Source organism: Harpegnathos saltator, unplaced genomic scaffold (assembly GCF_003227715.2).
Source record: "Harpegnathos saltator strain DR-91 unplaced genomic scaffold, Hsal_v8.6 scaffold202, whole genome shotgun sequence".
In the NCBI taxonomy this organism is placed as follows: domain Eukaryota; kingdom Metazoa; phylum Arthropoda; class Insecta; order Hymenoptera; family Formicidae; genus Harpegnathos; species Harpegnathos saltator.
Genome location: NW_020229987.1, coordinates 2,513,753 through 2,531,069, shown reverse-complemented (window position 1 = coordinate 2,531,069; position 17,317 = coordinate 2,513,753). Strand labels below are relative to the sequence as shown.

The 17,317-nt window shown below is 33.1% G+C and overlaps 2 protein-coding genes across 5 annotated transcripts; both read right to left on the bottom strand.

Annotated features, from left to right (window-relative positions):
• Nucleotides 1-291: 291 nt before the first annotated feature.
• LOC105186860 (uncharacterized) lies at nt 292-3,961 on the bottom strand. 2 transcript variants are annotated; one of them, XR_850046.3, is made up of 6 exons: nt 3,843-3,961; nt 2,629-2,731; nt 2,385-2,515; nt 1,660-1,762; nt 843-1,003; nt 292-534 (listed from the first exon to the last, which is right to left on the bottom strand). XR_850046.3 is itself a non-coding variant. In XM_011147343.3 (5 exons), exons 1-5 carry the CDS (start codon nt 3,882-3,884, stop codon nt 909-911), a joined length of 474 nt encoding a protein of 157 aa, XP_011145645.1. In that variant the 5' UTR covers nt 3,885-3,961; the 3' UTR covers nt 561-908. The 2 variants fall into 2 exon arrangements, 1 of the variants encoding a protein (XP_011145645.1); XM_011147343.3 differs by lacking the exon at nt 292-534 and having other exon boundaries at nt 561-1,003.
• Nucleotides 3,962-4,804: 843 nt separating this feature from the next.
• Nucleotides 4,805-10,681, bottom strand: LOC105186859 (uncharacterized). Of its 3 annotated transcripts, none has more exons than XR_003112808.1 (6): nt 10,508-10,681; nt 9,603-9,702; nt 8,937-8,986; nt 8,242-8,362; nt 7,983-8,171; nt 4,805-6,049 (listed from the first exon to the last, which is right to left on the bottom strand). XR_003112808.1 is itself a non-coding variant. In XM_011147342.3 (5 exons), exons 1-5 carry the CDS (start codon nt 10,547-10,549, stop codon nt 8,080-8,082), a joined length of 405 nt encoding a protein of 134 aa, XP_011145644.1. In that variant the 5' UTR covers nt 10,550-10,681; the 3' UTR covers nt 7,935-8,079. The 3 variants fall into 3 exon arrangements, 1 of the variants encoding a protein (XP_011145644.1); XR_850045.3 differs by having other exon boundaries at nt 4,806-6,049; nt 7,990-8,171; XM_011147342.3 differs by lacking the exon at nt 4,805-6,049 and having other exon boundaries at nt 7,935-8,171.
• Nucleotides 10,682-17,317: the final 6,636 nt, after the last annotated feature.

The following is a 17,317-nucleotide window of genomic DNA, read 5'->3' as shown; positions in this document are numbered from 1 at the left end:
TTGCAGATCTTAATCTCAACTCAAAATCAGCAATGTTTGTGCATGGGATCAATTGTTGATATAGTCTTCTAAAATCCCTCCTATTCTCTCTCTCTTTCTCTTTCTTTCTTTTATTATTCTCGACTAATAGGTAATTTGAGAATTCGGGTTTAGCTTTTGAACACAGCCGAAATATTATACATAAAAAATAGATAAAAATAAAATAAGTAAAAAAATAGATAAAATAAAAAATATAAATATATATATAAATAGTAAATAAAAATAGATAAAATAAAAATTTAAATACCAAAATATCTCGATTATCGTCTATTGATGTGTTATTAACAATCGAATCTACGAATTACATTTTATTATCGGAAGAAAATGAACGTGAGGGTCGACGTCGCAGCATACATAGGTTATCATCTTAAGAAAATTAATCATCGGGGTTTTCCCTTTTAAAATCCGAGTTAACGATTTCTTGGTAATAACCTCGTGTAATGTGCGAATGATACTTCTTCATCAACATGTTGTTCCATTTTTATGTATTGTTTGCTGGAATGAGTTATAAAAACGTTATCTGGCGATAAATTCTGCGATTTATTGCGACTTTGATTTAAACATTAATGGGTATATGGCGGGTATATGGTATGTGTGTGTATATATATATGTGTGTGTGTGTGTGTGTGTATGTTATATATATATATATATATATATAACAAATAGTTTAGCGCACATTGACACATTCACATATTAAACAAGTTATCGATTAATTCAATTGCTGTGTCTGATATTTGTACGTTTATTGCGAATCTAAAAGAACGACATCTTAAACCCCGATAATGGAAATTTGTGCCTGTTACTTTGATGCCCATTGCCCCACGCGATTTCCGGTCCAGATAGATGCAACGTCGTATCGACACTTCTCTTTACTTCTTCTCATCTTCGTCTTTCTCGTTTTTTATTAAGCATATCATCATCCCCATCGCCCTCATTTCCCGATCCAGTTCTTTGTCATTGTTTACTGAAACAGTCAAATACAGAATCATGAGTGGTCGGTTTGAATTCATATATGGTGAGGTACTTCAAAATTATTCATAAAATATTAGATAATTATTAATAGTTCGAGATTGATTTTTGCAAAATAATTCGTAATTCTAGGATAAATTTATTTATTTGTTTATTCATTTATTTACGAGAATAATCCTTTTAGTACGATATTAAATATAATCATCTAAATATAATCTCAGTAAAAGAAAAAGAAACAAGAAAGAAAAATGCGAAAATCATATACAAAGAGCAAATAGTTGATCGACAAAATATTAAAAAAATGTCTACTATTAAGTTAAAAAAGTGTATATTTTTTTTTAAGATAAGATATATATTCACTAAATTTTCTTCCTACCCAACAACAAGTGTTTTATAAAAATGTTTTATATAAAATATTTTATAATGTTTTATACAAAATATTTTATACAATTGCATGAAACTAATACATAAAATATAATAAATTATATAGAAAGATACAGGGTAGTTTGTTTGTGGTGAGTTCCTTAAATGGTAGCGTAGTAGCAAATACGTTAATATTAAATTCTCATAGAAAATTATGAAAAATATATGAAAGATCAAAAGGCGCGAGAACTTTTAGAATTGTAATTGTCCGGCTTTGAGTTTACTCACGTGTATTCAGGCATTCCTTTACTTCGTCCTGCTTAACGTGGTATTTACTATCCTTCTCTATAGCTTCCAGTATTTTATCCACATTCAATTTCGAGTCTACCATCTTAAATTAATATGAAAGGACATATAATAAAATTAACTTAATGCGGCAGAAGAATTATTTTAACGTGTTGTACAAGTCAGATATTTATGTAGTGCTATCTAACTTCTTCGAATGTTAACACAAAATTATTATAATAATGAATTACTGCTCTAACACATCATTACTTCTTTCTTTATTTGACTAATCAACACATAGCAAATTAATAACGTATACTATTAGATAATCCTAATAATCTAAACATATTATGTGTTAACATTCTTTAGCGGGTTAATAATTTCATAATTGTAGATTACAAAAGATAACTTAAACAAAATAATAAATAGGGTATCGACCTCTTAAATAAACATTTTGATCGTCATTTCGGTCACCAGTAGAGAAACTTCCGAAAAATTTAATGTATAAGATATGTTTTCAACTTCATTTCTTATTTTATTCGTTTCTCAATCAATATTCTGCTTGCTGGCCAATTGGCTTTCGTGAACTACTGTTGATTGCGTCTTTACAGAAACTTAGTAATTCGTTTATTTCTTTTTCCTCGTAATTGTATTTCTTTTTTTATGAATGTTGAATATGATTTTATGTAATAGTTGAATCGCAAAGATTGCGAAGGCGCTGTTATTACCATTTCTTTCTTCTCCAACATGCAGGCTATGAATCTATTGGTCTTTTCCAAAGATTTCTTAGTTTCATCGTCAATGTTATCATCCAGTGTGTCCAATTTGTCGATCTTCTCTTTTATAGCCTTCATTTCCGCTGTTGTAAAAAATCTCTTTAATTATATGACATATCCAAGGACGCATATTTTTACATCAATTTTTATATGCATTTTGAAATTGAATCTTGTGTTATTTTCACAAACGACTTACATTCTGTAGTTTCCGCTTCGTCTAGGCACAACTGCACAGTTTGCACGTCAGACTCGAAATTTTCTGCCATTTCTTTTAATTCCTTTGCATCTTCGGCAATTGCCTGAAACAAAAAAATAACACAAAGTTACAATAAGCGTAGTTGCAATATGGCTGTTAAATATTCCGTAAATTCCCAAAGAACATTTGATTCAGGGTTAATATTAGCGACATCTGTATAATCAATTATTTATGAAAGATTTCATAAATAGTTGATTTATACAGATTTCATTTTTATCACCTTTTACTTGAATTTTGTATGTGTGTGTATGTGTATAGTATATAGAATGTGTATGTGTGTAGTATGTAAGTAACATTTTATGTTATCTTTACAATATATTGTAACAGATTATTTTTCTTGTGTTATTTGTCTGCATAAGATGTGTTTAATTTATTATGTTATTAATTGAAAAGTAAGACTTTCTCTGTAAACTTTTAAATATGTTTTATTCTAAAATATTTGATTACTTAAAATATTTGAGTATTTCTAATATTCTAATGTACAAAATAATAAGTTATTATCATGATATTTGAGACCTTCACAATGTGCAATTGCGTTTTTTATGGACTTGTTTCCAACATTTTAGTTCATTTCATCAGGAAAGAGAAGAGAAACTTGATAATATTACGATAAGATACAATAAAGACAGTATCAGGTTGCTCTTTCCTCAAATGAAGTGAATCGAAATATTCATGAAACGTTGGAAACACATTTACTAAGAAGAATGTTTTTAATCCGGAAATCAAATCCAGCAAGACATTACCATTATTGAAATATGTTATGATTAATTATAAAATAATAATAAACATTAATATTATATAATGTTTGAAGCTTTCACGGTGAAGAGAAATATTGGAATGGTTTTCCAGGTTGAATTCGCTTTTTTTGTGGATTTAATTCTAACGTCTTGTGAACATTTTTATTCACTTTATTAAAGCGAGCAACATGATATTATCACGATTTTCCTGACAAAACGAATTAAAATGTCTATCAAATGTTGGAAAGAAATTCACAAGAAAGAACGTAACGCCAACCTGGAAGTTAAATCTAGTAGTCATTATCATCAATATTACAATTATAATTAAATGCAGACAAAGTATATTAATAACATATTTATTTAGGTTATTTTTATTTTATATATATGTATAGTGTTTGTTTTTGTAAAGAAACTCACGGAAGCAGCGAAGACGAAAACGAGAAACGCGATTCTCTTCATGCTGATTAGCGTTTTGCAAGGGCAACTTTGCGTAAAGTCAGAAACTGATTCGCGCACACACTGAACCTGAGATTTTCTATGACGCATTTTTATAGTGCGAATCCCACACCCGGACTCGGCCATTCGGTCGTTGTAATCTTACGTCACATCACAATCGACAATTCCTGTACGGCGTTTGCGGATTTGCGGAAGCGCACCGGACATAATTGGTTGGCGTATCAGATTTGCATAAGTTTCGATGGCGTCGCCGATATCGTGTGCACCATACCGTCGTCGTCATTGCTTCGCATTGTCTCGCGTATGAATGTGTGAGTGTGCAAATTGGATATCGGCCGATGTGGTGGTGCGGCATTTGCATTGCAATTGTACGCGAAGGTATAGAGCACGTTATACAGTGTTACGTTCGACGAACGTGTTTAAAACATGTTCAGCGAGAGAACGCTATTCTTGCGGACGGTTTGCTGATTTTAGATAACGTGTTCATAAATGCGGATGTAACTAAATTTGTCGCGGAATAGAGACAATGGAAACATAAGGTAGTGTTCCGCGAGACGCGGGATAGATTTTCTGCAGAATAAAAATAAGAAATTGATATTTAGAATAAAAATCTATTATTTATTATTATTTATTATTGTTTATTATTTATTATTATTTATTATTATTTATTATTGTTTAGAATTACTTGAAGTTACATTTAATTATATTTCATGTGTTATATTTTACATTTTATTTAATTATACTTTATATTTTGAAGTTTATTTTATATTTTAGAATTTGGAACTCAGAGAGAGAGAGAGAGAGAGAGAGAGAGAGAGAGAAAATTTTGAGAATGTAATTAGAAACTTAACATTTAAAATTTAGTTAGTTTTAAAAAATCATTGGTTGATTAAACGATCACTGTTACACTGATTTGTTACTTTTCAAATCGCTTCCATAATGTATACGATAGCGATAAAGCCTTTAATTAAGATAAATAATGGCCGGTGAAACTGAGCCTAAAGCCGATAGTCGCTAGTGCGAACGAAGGACGTTCCACGAGCTCGAAACGTGCGCCGCTTAAAATAATCATGGACATCGTTTAATCATAATTAAATCTGTCGCCAATATTATCACACTGTCGCTCAAGAACCGAGTTACTCGAATCGCTTAATAAGATTTTCCAATAAATCAGATAAATTGTCATTAAACAGAAGTGTACACGCGGGATTCATCGATTAACTCTGTAGCGAAGAGGAGAAATAATAACGCATTGCAAAATAATAACGAATGATGATGAGCGATGCAAATAACAACGGCAAATTACGATGACGATAAGTGATAAAAATAACGATAGCAATTACGGTGACCGTCCAAGGTCAGGCAGTTCGTGCAGCTCGTGTGTCACGTTATTGCCCGCAATAGGCACACAAAGCGCAGACAGCCGTCGCGCGACCGTCCGATTTTGCGCGTCCTCTGTCACGGTTAAACGGGCAAGTGGCTTCTGCGAAAGCGAGACTCGGCCTTGCTCTGCACCTCGGAATTGGTCGTTCGGCAATAAAATATCGGCACAGTATGCAAAACGGCTCTAACGCGTGAACTTCGTTCATGCGAAACCACGGAGGATTTGAAAGCTGCTCGCGTTTTCCTCACAGCGCGAAGATGCGTCACCGTGTTTCTCCGTCGTCGTTTTTCGCGGTTTTCTCACGCATGGATTTTCTTCTCTTCACATTCCTCGCGCCATGCATTTAATGTGGCAATTATGACAGACGATTCTTGAAGCGAGAGGCCACTCGATCGATATCGCGAACCGGCACGATTAATGCCAATCTGCGTGGTTGAGGTTTCAGGAAATTGATGTGGAAAAAATGTCGGGCAAGAATTTACGTCGCAGACGAATAGTTTTTATTCAAAAACTATTCTATCAAGTCTGCTAGGACTTCATCAATTTTGAAGTCTAGCTTGTGAAAATCTCCTCTTCTGCGAACGTTCCATAATTCTAGAGCCATCGTCGCAGAAAACTCAGTCGCTTCTTGGCTTCAAATTAGTCCGTTGATTCTGTTTGTTTTTTATCAAGCTTGGAGTCTAATTTGCAAAGAAAAGAAAATATTTTTCCGCCTAATGTTCATAACCTATGGTCCATCGTCGAGGAAATCCCGTGAGTGAATCATCCTCGTCTCCAAATTATTCTGGAAATATATTTAGTTTCCCTTACTTCTAAAATCTCACTGATATAAGAGATATCTTTCTAATAATCATAACTCAAAAAGTTATTTTCAAGGGGGACATTCACAATCGGGCCGTCTTCGTTTCTGAATCATTCCGTCCGTTCCGTCTTTGTTAATCCTAAAGTTGAATATGCGAAAAAAAGACATTTTTCGTCCTAACGCTCGTAACTCAAGAATTATCGTCAAGAAAACCTCGCGAGCTAGTCTTCTCTCGTTTTTGAATTACTCCGTCCCATCTGTTTGGTCTTCATTAACACTAAAGTCTAATTCGTAGGAGAAGGCACAATTTTTTTTAATGATCACAGTACAAAGAGTTACACCGTCGAGCGAATTGTCTTTGGCTGAGCGTTTTCGAAAGGAGAGCGCTCCTTACTTCGCGGCATGGAAGTCGCTTTTAAAGCCGGCCATTTGCCAGGGTCTACATTGACCCCGTCTGCAACCCCTGTTCCAGCTCGAAGCAGCTACAACTTTACGCGACGCTGCATGTACGAGCGAACTTCCCACCGTTACCGACCACCATTATAACCGGCGACGTGAGTCGCTTATACGATATCTCTCCCTCAGTCCCACCCTCTTCCCCCCTGCCACGCGTTTGCACACATTTATACACGCGCAGCCACGTGAGTACACGGAGTCGCGATCACCGCGTACTTCATGTACGTACACATGTTACACAACCGCGTTGGCAGAGGCACGTTCGCGCGAATATACCGGTCGGCCGTTAAAACCGCGTCGCGCTTTATCACCGGCGCGAGCCGCAGCCGCAGCCGCGGAGGCGGCTGCGACGCTAAATAATTCACGAGTGCGTTAAGGTCGCCTCGGTTTATTCATAAGCTCATGCTCAGGTGCAGCGGATGCAGCGGCGGAAACAGGTCGTTAGGCATTCGGGCCTTCGTTTCGAGAACGGATGATATGCGAGGCTGAAAAACGACGTCGACGGACGAGTCATTCGATCTCTAACAGTTCTTACGATGTTGTCTATTGTCCTTTCTTTAGCGCAGTGTTCTTCTGAGTAACGCGTCTGACAGGTGGATACGCAATGTCTCGAAAGAATGTATCGAAATATTGGGAATCAAAAAACTGAGAAGATTTCCTGAAAAGTCGACTTACGGGTCGACTGAAAAGTCGATCTTGTCCTTCGGTCGTTGAATCAATTTCTGATCTTGGCGTATGAACCAGACTTTTAAAGTGCTTGGGCTTGTTTTTCGGTACCGTGATCAGTTGTTATCTTTTATTATAAATAGAGATAGTACAAAGAGAACATGATGCGTTATGGTATCGAGAGACTTATTGCACGACTACTGATAACTTATGTGCAGACGTTATGGGCACGTATAAAAAAAAATACGTATAAAAAAAAATAAAAAAAAACTCATTACTAGTTACTTCAAACTCATCGAAATATTTTTTTGAAGAGGGAAATTTCCGCGGATTTCCTTGTAATTATTTTCTTGTACAAAAGACAGAGTTTCATTGCCTGAATTTTATTACATTTAATTACTGTTTTATGAAACATGGAGTAAGATTATTCGAGATTTTTTATGATTTGACTTTTAATACGGAATAGTGCAATTTGTGGACAACGATTGAGACAATTTGTACACATAACGGACGAGACATGCAAAATTTAGTCAATGATAAATTTTTGTTCGAATAAAATTTCCTTCAAATTACGAATAGGGTTAAAGTTATGAATAACGATAAACTTTTTTATGGATAACCTTTTATGGATAAGTGTTAATGTAAATATTTTCTAGGACAATTAAAGTTATCACTTATTACCTTGTTGGAATAACTATTACTTGTTTTCTTTTAATTGAGATTAATTATGTTTAATTGAATATTTTCTAACATATCAAAAATTCTTCATTAAATTCCATTAATATATATATACCATTTACCAAAGAGATGTGTAAAAATGTTTGGGAAAACTATTGAGAACGTTTCATCCGTTTCATACAGTTGACTTGGAAAGAATCGAATTCGTGCTTTTATTCCGCTTTGTCGAGGATAGACATAATCGGTTTATGGCATCTGGTAGCTATCGCCGCTTGTTTATCACCGGTGATTTCGCTTGTCATCACTGCAATTAAAAGAAAATTAACCAATTATGGAAATTATATTATCTAAAATATTAATAAAATAAATATTACCGTCATTATGACATCTTATATACGTTGCGCGCGTTCGTTCTAATTTAACCTTGTCGGATGTAAAGTCCATTAATGATTTCAAAATCAAATCCTTTATGTTTTCGCTTCTTTTGTAAAGCGTCTGAAATAGATGATAATATAATTTAATTACATTGTGTAAAGTGTAATAATTACTAAAATTGATATTACAAAATTAATATAATGAAATTGGTCCATTTTTTACAATTAGAAAGATACGTATATCAACTTTATCTGTTAGAAAATTAATATTTAGATATAAGTAAAGAATTCTTTGTATTGAAATGACTTTGGCATGGAATGAGAATTGATTTTCTTGTTAACAATGTTGAAATTTATTTCTATGTGTTTATTATATGGGCAATGAATCATTTCGAAATTTTAGTAAAATAAAGAAAATATATTTTTATGTCGTTATAATTTGATAAAAAATGTATGCGTCATTTTAATTTACGATTCACTGGTATCTTTTGTATATATTATATTTTAAATTCATAACAACTTTACAACATAACAAAATATCTTATGTTCGTTTTAACTAGAAAGTCCGAACTTATGTATTTTACAACTTAATTTTATATACACACACATGCAATTTTATGTATAATATTGTATATCAATTTTAAATTCAGAGAGAGCATTTTACGTATATATATATTAAACATAAGTATACATACTGCAGCATATCGGACCATCGCGCATTTGAACGAGTTAATGTGGGGCTTACCTGTAAAGCATAAATTATAGATACACTAACGTATTCGCAAAATTTTTAGCTCTCATTTCTTGTTGAGAATAAGACGAGATAATTTGTTATTATGTTTCCAATGTTTTCAATGAAGAATGTTTTCAATGAAGGATGTAAAATAGATGAATGCAATACCCAAAGAAGTAGCTAATCATTCATAATTTGCCAAGTTCGCCGAAATATACATTTAGTTTTTCGGATTAATGCTTTCTTTGTTGAATATAGTTATTTTTATACTCTTCTTATTTAGTTATATGTTTTAATTGAATTTTTACAATTAGTATTGAAGTTATTGGCTCATCGATGATATTAACACTGTCGCGTTATCTGTTATCTTTTATCTATTCATGTTTTTCTTTTTTTTTAATCATAAAGCGGTAAACTAGAAAATTTTCAGATCGAACAAAACTTTTGAATTGACCTAGTAGTACAATAAACACGTTTTTGATAAAAGGGAAAGAAACTGCAAATTTCACACAATATCCCACCGATTATTATAAGGTAACATTAATTAAATTTTGATATGAAATTATGAGAAGTTAATTTCAATGTTTTATAAGATGTATTTCTTAACATAATTGCTTTTAATACTCACTCGGTGACGAGCCTGTTTCCGCATTACATTTCATGAGATGATCGTTGAAGTCTCTCATCAAAGTTGGAGCATAAGCAATTAAGCAATTGCCATAAACCACCTGATACACATAATTTAAATATATAGAAAATTGTTTCATATTATTTTAACATAAATGTTATCACGAGATTGATCGATTTTTATTCGAGCTAGACCCGATTTTTTTATTCACAAGAAGTAACACAATATAGATTAAATTGTTATTTTTGCTTTCTAACAGAGAGAGAGAGAGAGAGAGAGAGAGAGAAAGAAAGACAGAGAGAAAGAGTATATGAATATTACATAAATGTCGGTATAGTGAGTAGATACATAAACAACGCGGTATTTAAATATGAATGAAAATTTGTTGCTGTCTTATATAGAGGAAAATAGAGTTTATATGTATTTGATAGTTTCACATTCATAAACTTCTAGTGTTTTATTACCATTTAAGAGGTATATAAGATATATAAATAAAATGGTATTTTTTAAAATAACCTAAGCGGACCTAAGCGGTTAAGAAAGAATTTCTTTGATTTAATATCGAAATTGAAAGAGAATTCAGTAAAAGCTTTGCATATCCATTCATATCAATTTTTGAATTATGAGCGTCATGAGAATTATATTGCTAATTATGACCTAAAGGTCGCAAGTATCTTTCATAATTTGTAATTTCGGTCGAGTATATTATCGCAACGTGTGGTTGAAATATTTCAATAGTAAATTGAAATAGAAATAGTTTGTATTTAAGTGTAAAATACTATATTTACAATAATATAGATTGCAATGTTTCTTCTTCCCGCTCACTGCTAATTTACTGTTCGATTTTACAACTAACATTTATTCTTATTTATCATCGTTTGTTTGAAATATTCCTTCGTACTTACCGTGACAGCCAGCACACACATAATAACTGCAAAAATCTTCATTTCGAGTCTCTGGAAGATATACAAAATAATACAACAATTTGTAGTACCTGTTTTTTATCGTACACTGCGTAGTATCAAAGCTGTAGCTGCGGATTTATAGAGAATATGAAGCGTCGCACGCGTTACCACATACTTTGCTAAATAAAGTGTGCCTTACCACCTGATTTATGTCGTTGGAAAATGATGTGAGTGTTGCAAAAACAATGATAAGACGGTCAAACAGAAAAAGATGTGAAATGTATGATTGTGAAATGTTGTGTTTGATATTTGGGTTCCGCTAAAATACAATATGATGTAATGTATTATATATAGGGTGATTCAAAACAACCTTCCATTATTAAAAGTATAAAATCCTGATAAAATTCTAAAACAACTTTTCCTCTTGCAAAATTTTGGCAAAAGCTTAGATTTTAAATTATTAAAAAAAGTAGTAGACCTATTGCGGGTCGGGTACGGGAGGTAGACAGGTGCGGCGCAACTCACCGTCAGACGTGGGCGCTAACGCGGAGTACCCGCAGCAATCAGCTGATCACACTACACATGTTATACACTAGCTACGTTCCAATATTCATTGCCAGCATAAAAATTTGTATTTTCTGTGACGTTAGGTGATTGTTATAACTGGCAAAAATTTTGGAAAACAGCCAGGATTGTACGCGCACACACATGCAAGCACATTCTCGGTCTCTCCGAGTTTTTCTGTCTCCTTCTCACTCATTCACTCGTATTCATTGCACGACCAATGCGAAGCGGCGGTCGTACGTGGTGGGGGATGGACCAATGGACGTCCCGCGACGATTGTATAAATGCGTTGAAACAATCGATGCGTTAATCAATAATCCTGCGGTTATTGGAAGCGTTAACGTCAAGACGATATGGCAGCATACACGAACGAAGAATATTATGACATGCTATTGACACTCGGAGCCTGTCACGGCCAGATCGCCACTGCTGCTCGAAGATACGCCGAGCTGTACCCCAACCGAGCAAGACATCCGTCGCACCACGTTACAGATACAAAATACAGATTTTTATGCTGGCAATGAATATTGGAACGTAGCTAGTGTATAACATGTGTAGTGTGATCAGCTGATTGCTGCGGGTACTCCGCGTTAGCGCCCACGTCTGACGGTGAGTTGCGCCGCACCTGTCTACCTCCCGTACCCGACCCGCAATAGGTCTACTATTTTTGTTAATAATTTAAAATCTAAGCTTTTGCCAAAATTTTGCAAGAGGAAAAGTTGTTTTAGAATTTTATCAGGATTTTGTATTTTTAATAATGGAAGGTTGTTTTGAATCATCCTGTATACACCTGTATACACTAAATACAATACAATATGATGTAATATGGTGTAATGGAATAACAATATAAGAGTTAATACCCAAGTATTTGCATCAAATAAATAAAAAGGATAAATAATAGATCATATGTGAAATTTAAAGATATGACAGTTAAACTTGACAGTTATTTGTTTGCGATGATATAATATAGAGAAATATCTTAATTTATGCAAGAGAAAATATATGTGTAGACATTGAAATAATAAACATTTCAATAATCAACTTTGGTCAAAAAAATTGATATGAAATTGATATCGCTAACATAATCATACATATTTCCCGCACAAATGTAATGTAGTTTACATAATGTAAATAATGTAAAAATGCAGAATTTATATAATTAGGATATAATACGATAAGAAACAAAATTAAAATTGTAAATTATTGTTGAATTACGGAAAAACAACGTAGAATTACGAGAAAGAAACACAAAGAATCTATCATGTACTTGCGACAGGTTTTTATAAACTTACTATTCACAATAAGGGTAGCAAAAATTATGCGGTCAGTCTCCATTATGGTTTCTTTTCTTATTTTTTCTATCATGGTTACGACAAATATTCTTTCAAGAATATCCAAATACGCATGTCAAAGTATAAACTCTCTGCTGTTATTAATACTTGTAAGCGTTTCCTTTGCAAATATCTTTAGCTGTACGAAACAACAATTACAACTTGATATTCCGCTTAAGATAATTCACATGTTTCCGAAATAAAATTATTGCATGGTAAGGAAAAACTATTATTTCCATACCACGAGAGCTTAAATTAAATTACAGACTTCTGCTTATCGGAACCTTATCGTGAATTCATGACTAATTCTTTATATTTTATTTTCGTAAATATCTTATTAGAGAATTAGGAAGATGTGTAAAATACTTAGCCATTATGTGTTACGTTCATAATGTATGTGCAGCAGTGTAATACGTTCTTTGTAATTATGTGATAGAAAAATATGTTTTTTAACGATTTTACGATAGATTACGACGCGCCTTCTATCGTAATTACATTTAGTGATCAATTTTATGTCAATTTTATATCGTTGATGTATAATTGACAACAATGAGTTTTCTTTTCTTAGTTATATGATAAAAAACTTTGAATTTCTCTTATCGTTAATATTACACTGCTTATGACAGATTTCCGATACTTTTTTCACGATATGCGGAAAAAAATGTTTGGTCCAATGAATATAGAACCCCTCGGTTTCTACGATTTTTCTTTTAATTTTTTTTTATAACAACACTTTTACGATTTCAACATAAGCTATTTTTACTGCCTCATAAAATAAACTCATAATTGTAATCACGAAACGTATCGAATCATAGTGATCATATCGATGTGAATATAAGTGTGTTGCGTCATTGAAACGTAAAAGCGCCGGGGACAAGAATAACGCTCCATTACACATATGTTTCCTTAAGCTAACGTTAATAAGGCTGCTAAACATTCGTGATTACAATATTATTTTATGAAACAGCACAAATTGAGCTTTATCTATTTTAATATTTAACAAATATTTAACGACCATATCAATGAAAATTTTGGCAAGGTTGTGCGGAACGTAACAGTAAAGAAAGATAAGCACACGTGCTGCTATACTCTTCATCCCCTCGCCGTGTGACAGCAACAGTTGCTAGAACAATTAAGTCACGCTAGAAAATAGTTGAAAGAGAATTAAGTCAGGCAAGAAAATAGTTTCTTTTCTCTATGCGCGTTCATTCACGCGACTTTTATAATTAATAACTTGATAATTATTGCGAATATCATAAAACAATACTCGAAACGAGACTTTACGTCGTCTTAACTTTGTTCGTCTTAATCTGTTCTACATTCTGACGAAGTTGTGGCACAATTATTCTGGGACACCCTGTAATGTAATAATAAAATGTATTCCTTTCAAAATTATTTAAAATGCACTTAAAGAGTTGGCTCTGAACATTCTGTGCTGCTCAATAACTAACTACAAAGGTCTAAATATTATTGCAATGAAAATTTATTCATAATCCGCATATAATACATACTTTATTCGTCATTTTGTGAGGAAATTATTCGAATGTGAGTTTATTATTAATCAAATTCTTACGTAAATTTTCAATTCTCTTTGCTATATGCATATGATGTTTTTAATCGTTATCAATTAATTATGTGACGTTCCTCCTTATTGTAAGGCAAGATAAAAATTCCTGAAATACTTTTCTCTTTACTAGATAAGTAAAATGACAGTGAAATATTTAAATTTAAAGTAAAGTTACGATTGGTCCAATGTAAAACATTAATCTGTACATGTAATATATCACACTTAAGCCGAAAATAAGTGACGCGTCTGATGTTTTAAGTGCATCTTCATTTTGTAATAACTTCTCTCCACTTTTGCAAAATCAATGTTTCACAACCAAGTCATGTAAACTATGCATACAACGATAAATTGCTCACTAATTTGCATATAATGCATATGCGTCACTCTACTACTATGTACTCTAATGTATGTGTCAAAATAACTTGGTTTTGCAGTATATAGCTTCGATGCAAAATAGTCTACTATCTACTATCAATAGTCTTTCGCAAAGCATGTGAAGATTTTTATAATTATGGATGTATTATTATAGATGTGCTAGCCATTATGATAATTAACAAGTAGAGAATAAACTTTATACGTCGATAAAATTTCGAAATTATTAATATTATTATTACCTTACGACAATGTGAATACTTAGCTTACATTTTAACACATATATTTTTCGATTGACGATGACAGAAAGTAAGGAGCGAATATAATAATCTAATAGTTAGCTACATCTTGTAAACACAAAATGCATGAATCATAAGCATCTGATATCGCAATTGTATGTGATTATAAAGCGAAATAAAACAATTTGCAAATAAGTTTTGATGGGATTTTTCTCAATCTTTTATAACGTTGTTTTGTAGTTTCAACGTTGAACATTTATAAAAATTTAACCAGAACATAATCAAGTATAGCCAGAAATTGAACCTGCCACTGAGAGAATATTAAAGTTCACAATCGAAATGCATTAGAAAATCGTGGAACACTTTTGTCTTCTTGTATGTGGATTATAAATAATGCAATAAGCGTTACGAAACATATTCACGAAGGAAATTTCCGCATGAGAATTGATTTGTCGCAAAAATATATTGTATGTTCTTGAAATAACCGAAGAGGAAAAAGCCATCTATGAGGAAAAAGTGGAACAAATACTGAATAAAACCTGAAGGTTACATTTCCTACGTAACAGTTTGATACATTAGTAATACAGTTATTATGGTAATTACAACGGATCTATTACCATTGTAATAATTGCGAACGCTAAATACAGTTGTGAAAGAATAACAACGAAGTAAAAAGAAGAGGAACTGTATTAGAATGTATTGCTATTAAAATAAATCATTATGTTAAAGGTATTTAAAGTTGCAGAGCAACATTTCTAAATTGACTTTTGTTCGACAGAGATCTTTAGAATACAAAATTTGTTTCAACAATATATTTATTATGAATAATATTGCATTGAATATTTTCGTAATAAATGAGAATATCATACACAAAATAAAAAAGAAGCAACGTAATTCGATTCTTAAAAAAGCTTATCTTAATTTGTTTCTACAATATCTTAAATATGGTCGTTCACCACATATAATACTTGTTTAATATTGCATGATAACAATTTTAGTATATTAGAATGTTAGAATATTACTGGATAGGTATGTTGAAAATAAATATGTAATACTAGGTGCGCAACTAAGTTTCCGGGTTTCACACATGGATAGCTCTAACGACACATGTAGTCGACATACATGTCTGAAGTTGTGTTTTTTTTATACGAGCTCGTAGCTTGGACATCTGTTAACAATAACCAGTCGTAATAGTAACACATATCGCAACGCAAAAATATTTTTTCTAACAACGAAGAAGTCGAATTTTGTGCCAAATAAACAGCATTTGCGGGAAGCTTTGCTTTTCTGTTTTAACTTGAAAAAAAGTGCAGCTGAAGCATGTTGTTTGCTTGAGGAGGTCTACGGCGAATATGCACCATCGAAAATTACCTGTGAAGATTGGTTTAAACGCTTCAGAAGTGGCGATTTCAACACTAAGGACAAGGGGCGTTCCGGAAGAGCAAAAACAATTGAGGACGCCAATTTGCAAGCGTTATTGGATAAAGATGATACGCAAACACAAGATCAACTTGCGGAGGCATTAAACATGACTCGCAAAGGTATTTCTAAACGTTTACATGCCATGGGAAAAATTGAAAAGGAAGGAAAATGGGTCCCGCATGAGTTGACTGAGAGACAGATGGAAAATCGAAGAGCCACTTCCGAAATTTTGTTTTTGCGGCATGAAAGAACGAGTTTCCTGCATCGAATTGTTACTGGCGATGAGAAGTGGATATATTTCGAGAATCCCAAACGTAAAAAACCGTAGCTTTCACCTGGCGAAGCATCAACATCGACAGCACGGCCAAATCGTTTCGGAAAAAAGACAATGCTCTGCGTTTGGTGGGACCAGAAAGGAATCGTGTACTATGAGCTGCTGAAACCGGCCGAAGCTGTGAATGGGCATCGCTATCGACAACAACTGATCAATTTGAACCATGCATTGCTCGAAAAACGGCCAGAATGGGGCACGAGACACGAACGAGTGATATTGCAACACAACAACGCTCCGTGCCATCGCACTTCCATCATCTAGGACACCATCAAAACGCTGAAATGGGATCTGCTACCGCACCCGCCATATTCGTCAGACCTGGCCCTTTCCGATTATCACTTGCTCCGGTCGATGGCGTATGGCTTGGCTGGGCAACACTTGGCCAATTTCGAAGAAGTGCAAAATTGGTTGGATGAATGGTTTCAGTCCAAAGACTTTGTTTTATCGTCGCGGTATTTATGTATTGCCAGAGAGATGACAAAAATGTGTAGCTAGCGAGGGACAATACTTCAAATAAACCATTTTTTGTATTTCTCTTGAAATTTTTCATTTTTCATTGATCAAAAAAACTCGGAAACTTAGTTGCACACCTAGTATAACCATTGAAATATTATACCTCATCATTTCGCAATAGAATACGCTAGCTGGTATTAATGTTTCATTTTGCATAAGGTATGCCACAAATTGTTTTATCCTTGTTTTTGCAACATCAGCGATCTTTATATAAAAATGCAAGTCAGGTATCAAGAATAAATCAGTGACAAACATACGATACCAATATATACAAGATGTGCAAATAGTTCCTGAACATCGTAATATTTCAGAAAATGTAAGTTTTACAAAAAAAATGTTTTAGATAAAAGCTATAGATTTTAAAAAGGTTTATTTACTGATTTTATCAGTTTATGATTTTAAGTCACTAAATTTTATGATTTTAATGTCACTAAAAATAGAACAAGATCACTTTGAATTTTTTTTATA

Excerpts from the sequence above, each read along its gene's own strand:
- LOC105186860 (XM_011147343.3), bottom strand. The coding sequence starts at position 3,884 with ATGAAGAGAATCGCGTTTCTCGTTTTCGTCTTCGCTGCTTCC. Across the intron at positions 2,516-2,628 it reads CGAAGCGGAAACTACAGAAT|CGGAAATGAAGGCTATAAAA; the intron begins GTAAGTCGTTTG and ends TTTTTACAACAG. Across the intron at positions 1,763-2,384 it reads TGTTGGAGAAGAAAGAAATG|ATGGTAGACTCGAAATTGAA; the intron begins GTAATAACAGCG and ends TATTAATTTAAG.
- LOC105186859 (XM_011147342.3), bottom strand. The coding sequence starts at position 10,549 with ATGAAGATTTTTGCAGTTATTATGTGTGTGCTGGCTGTCACG. Across the intron at positions 9,703-10,507 it reads TGTGTGTGCTGGCTGTCACG|GTGGTTTATGGCAATTGCTT; the intron begins GTAAGTACGAAG and ends TATGTGTATCAG. Across the intron at positions 8,987-9,602 it reads GGAAACAGGCTCGTCACCGA|GTAAGCCCCACATTAACTCG; the intron begins GTGAGTATTAAA and ends TATGCTTTACAG.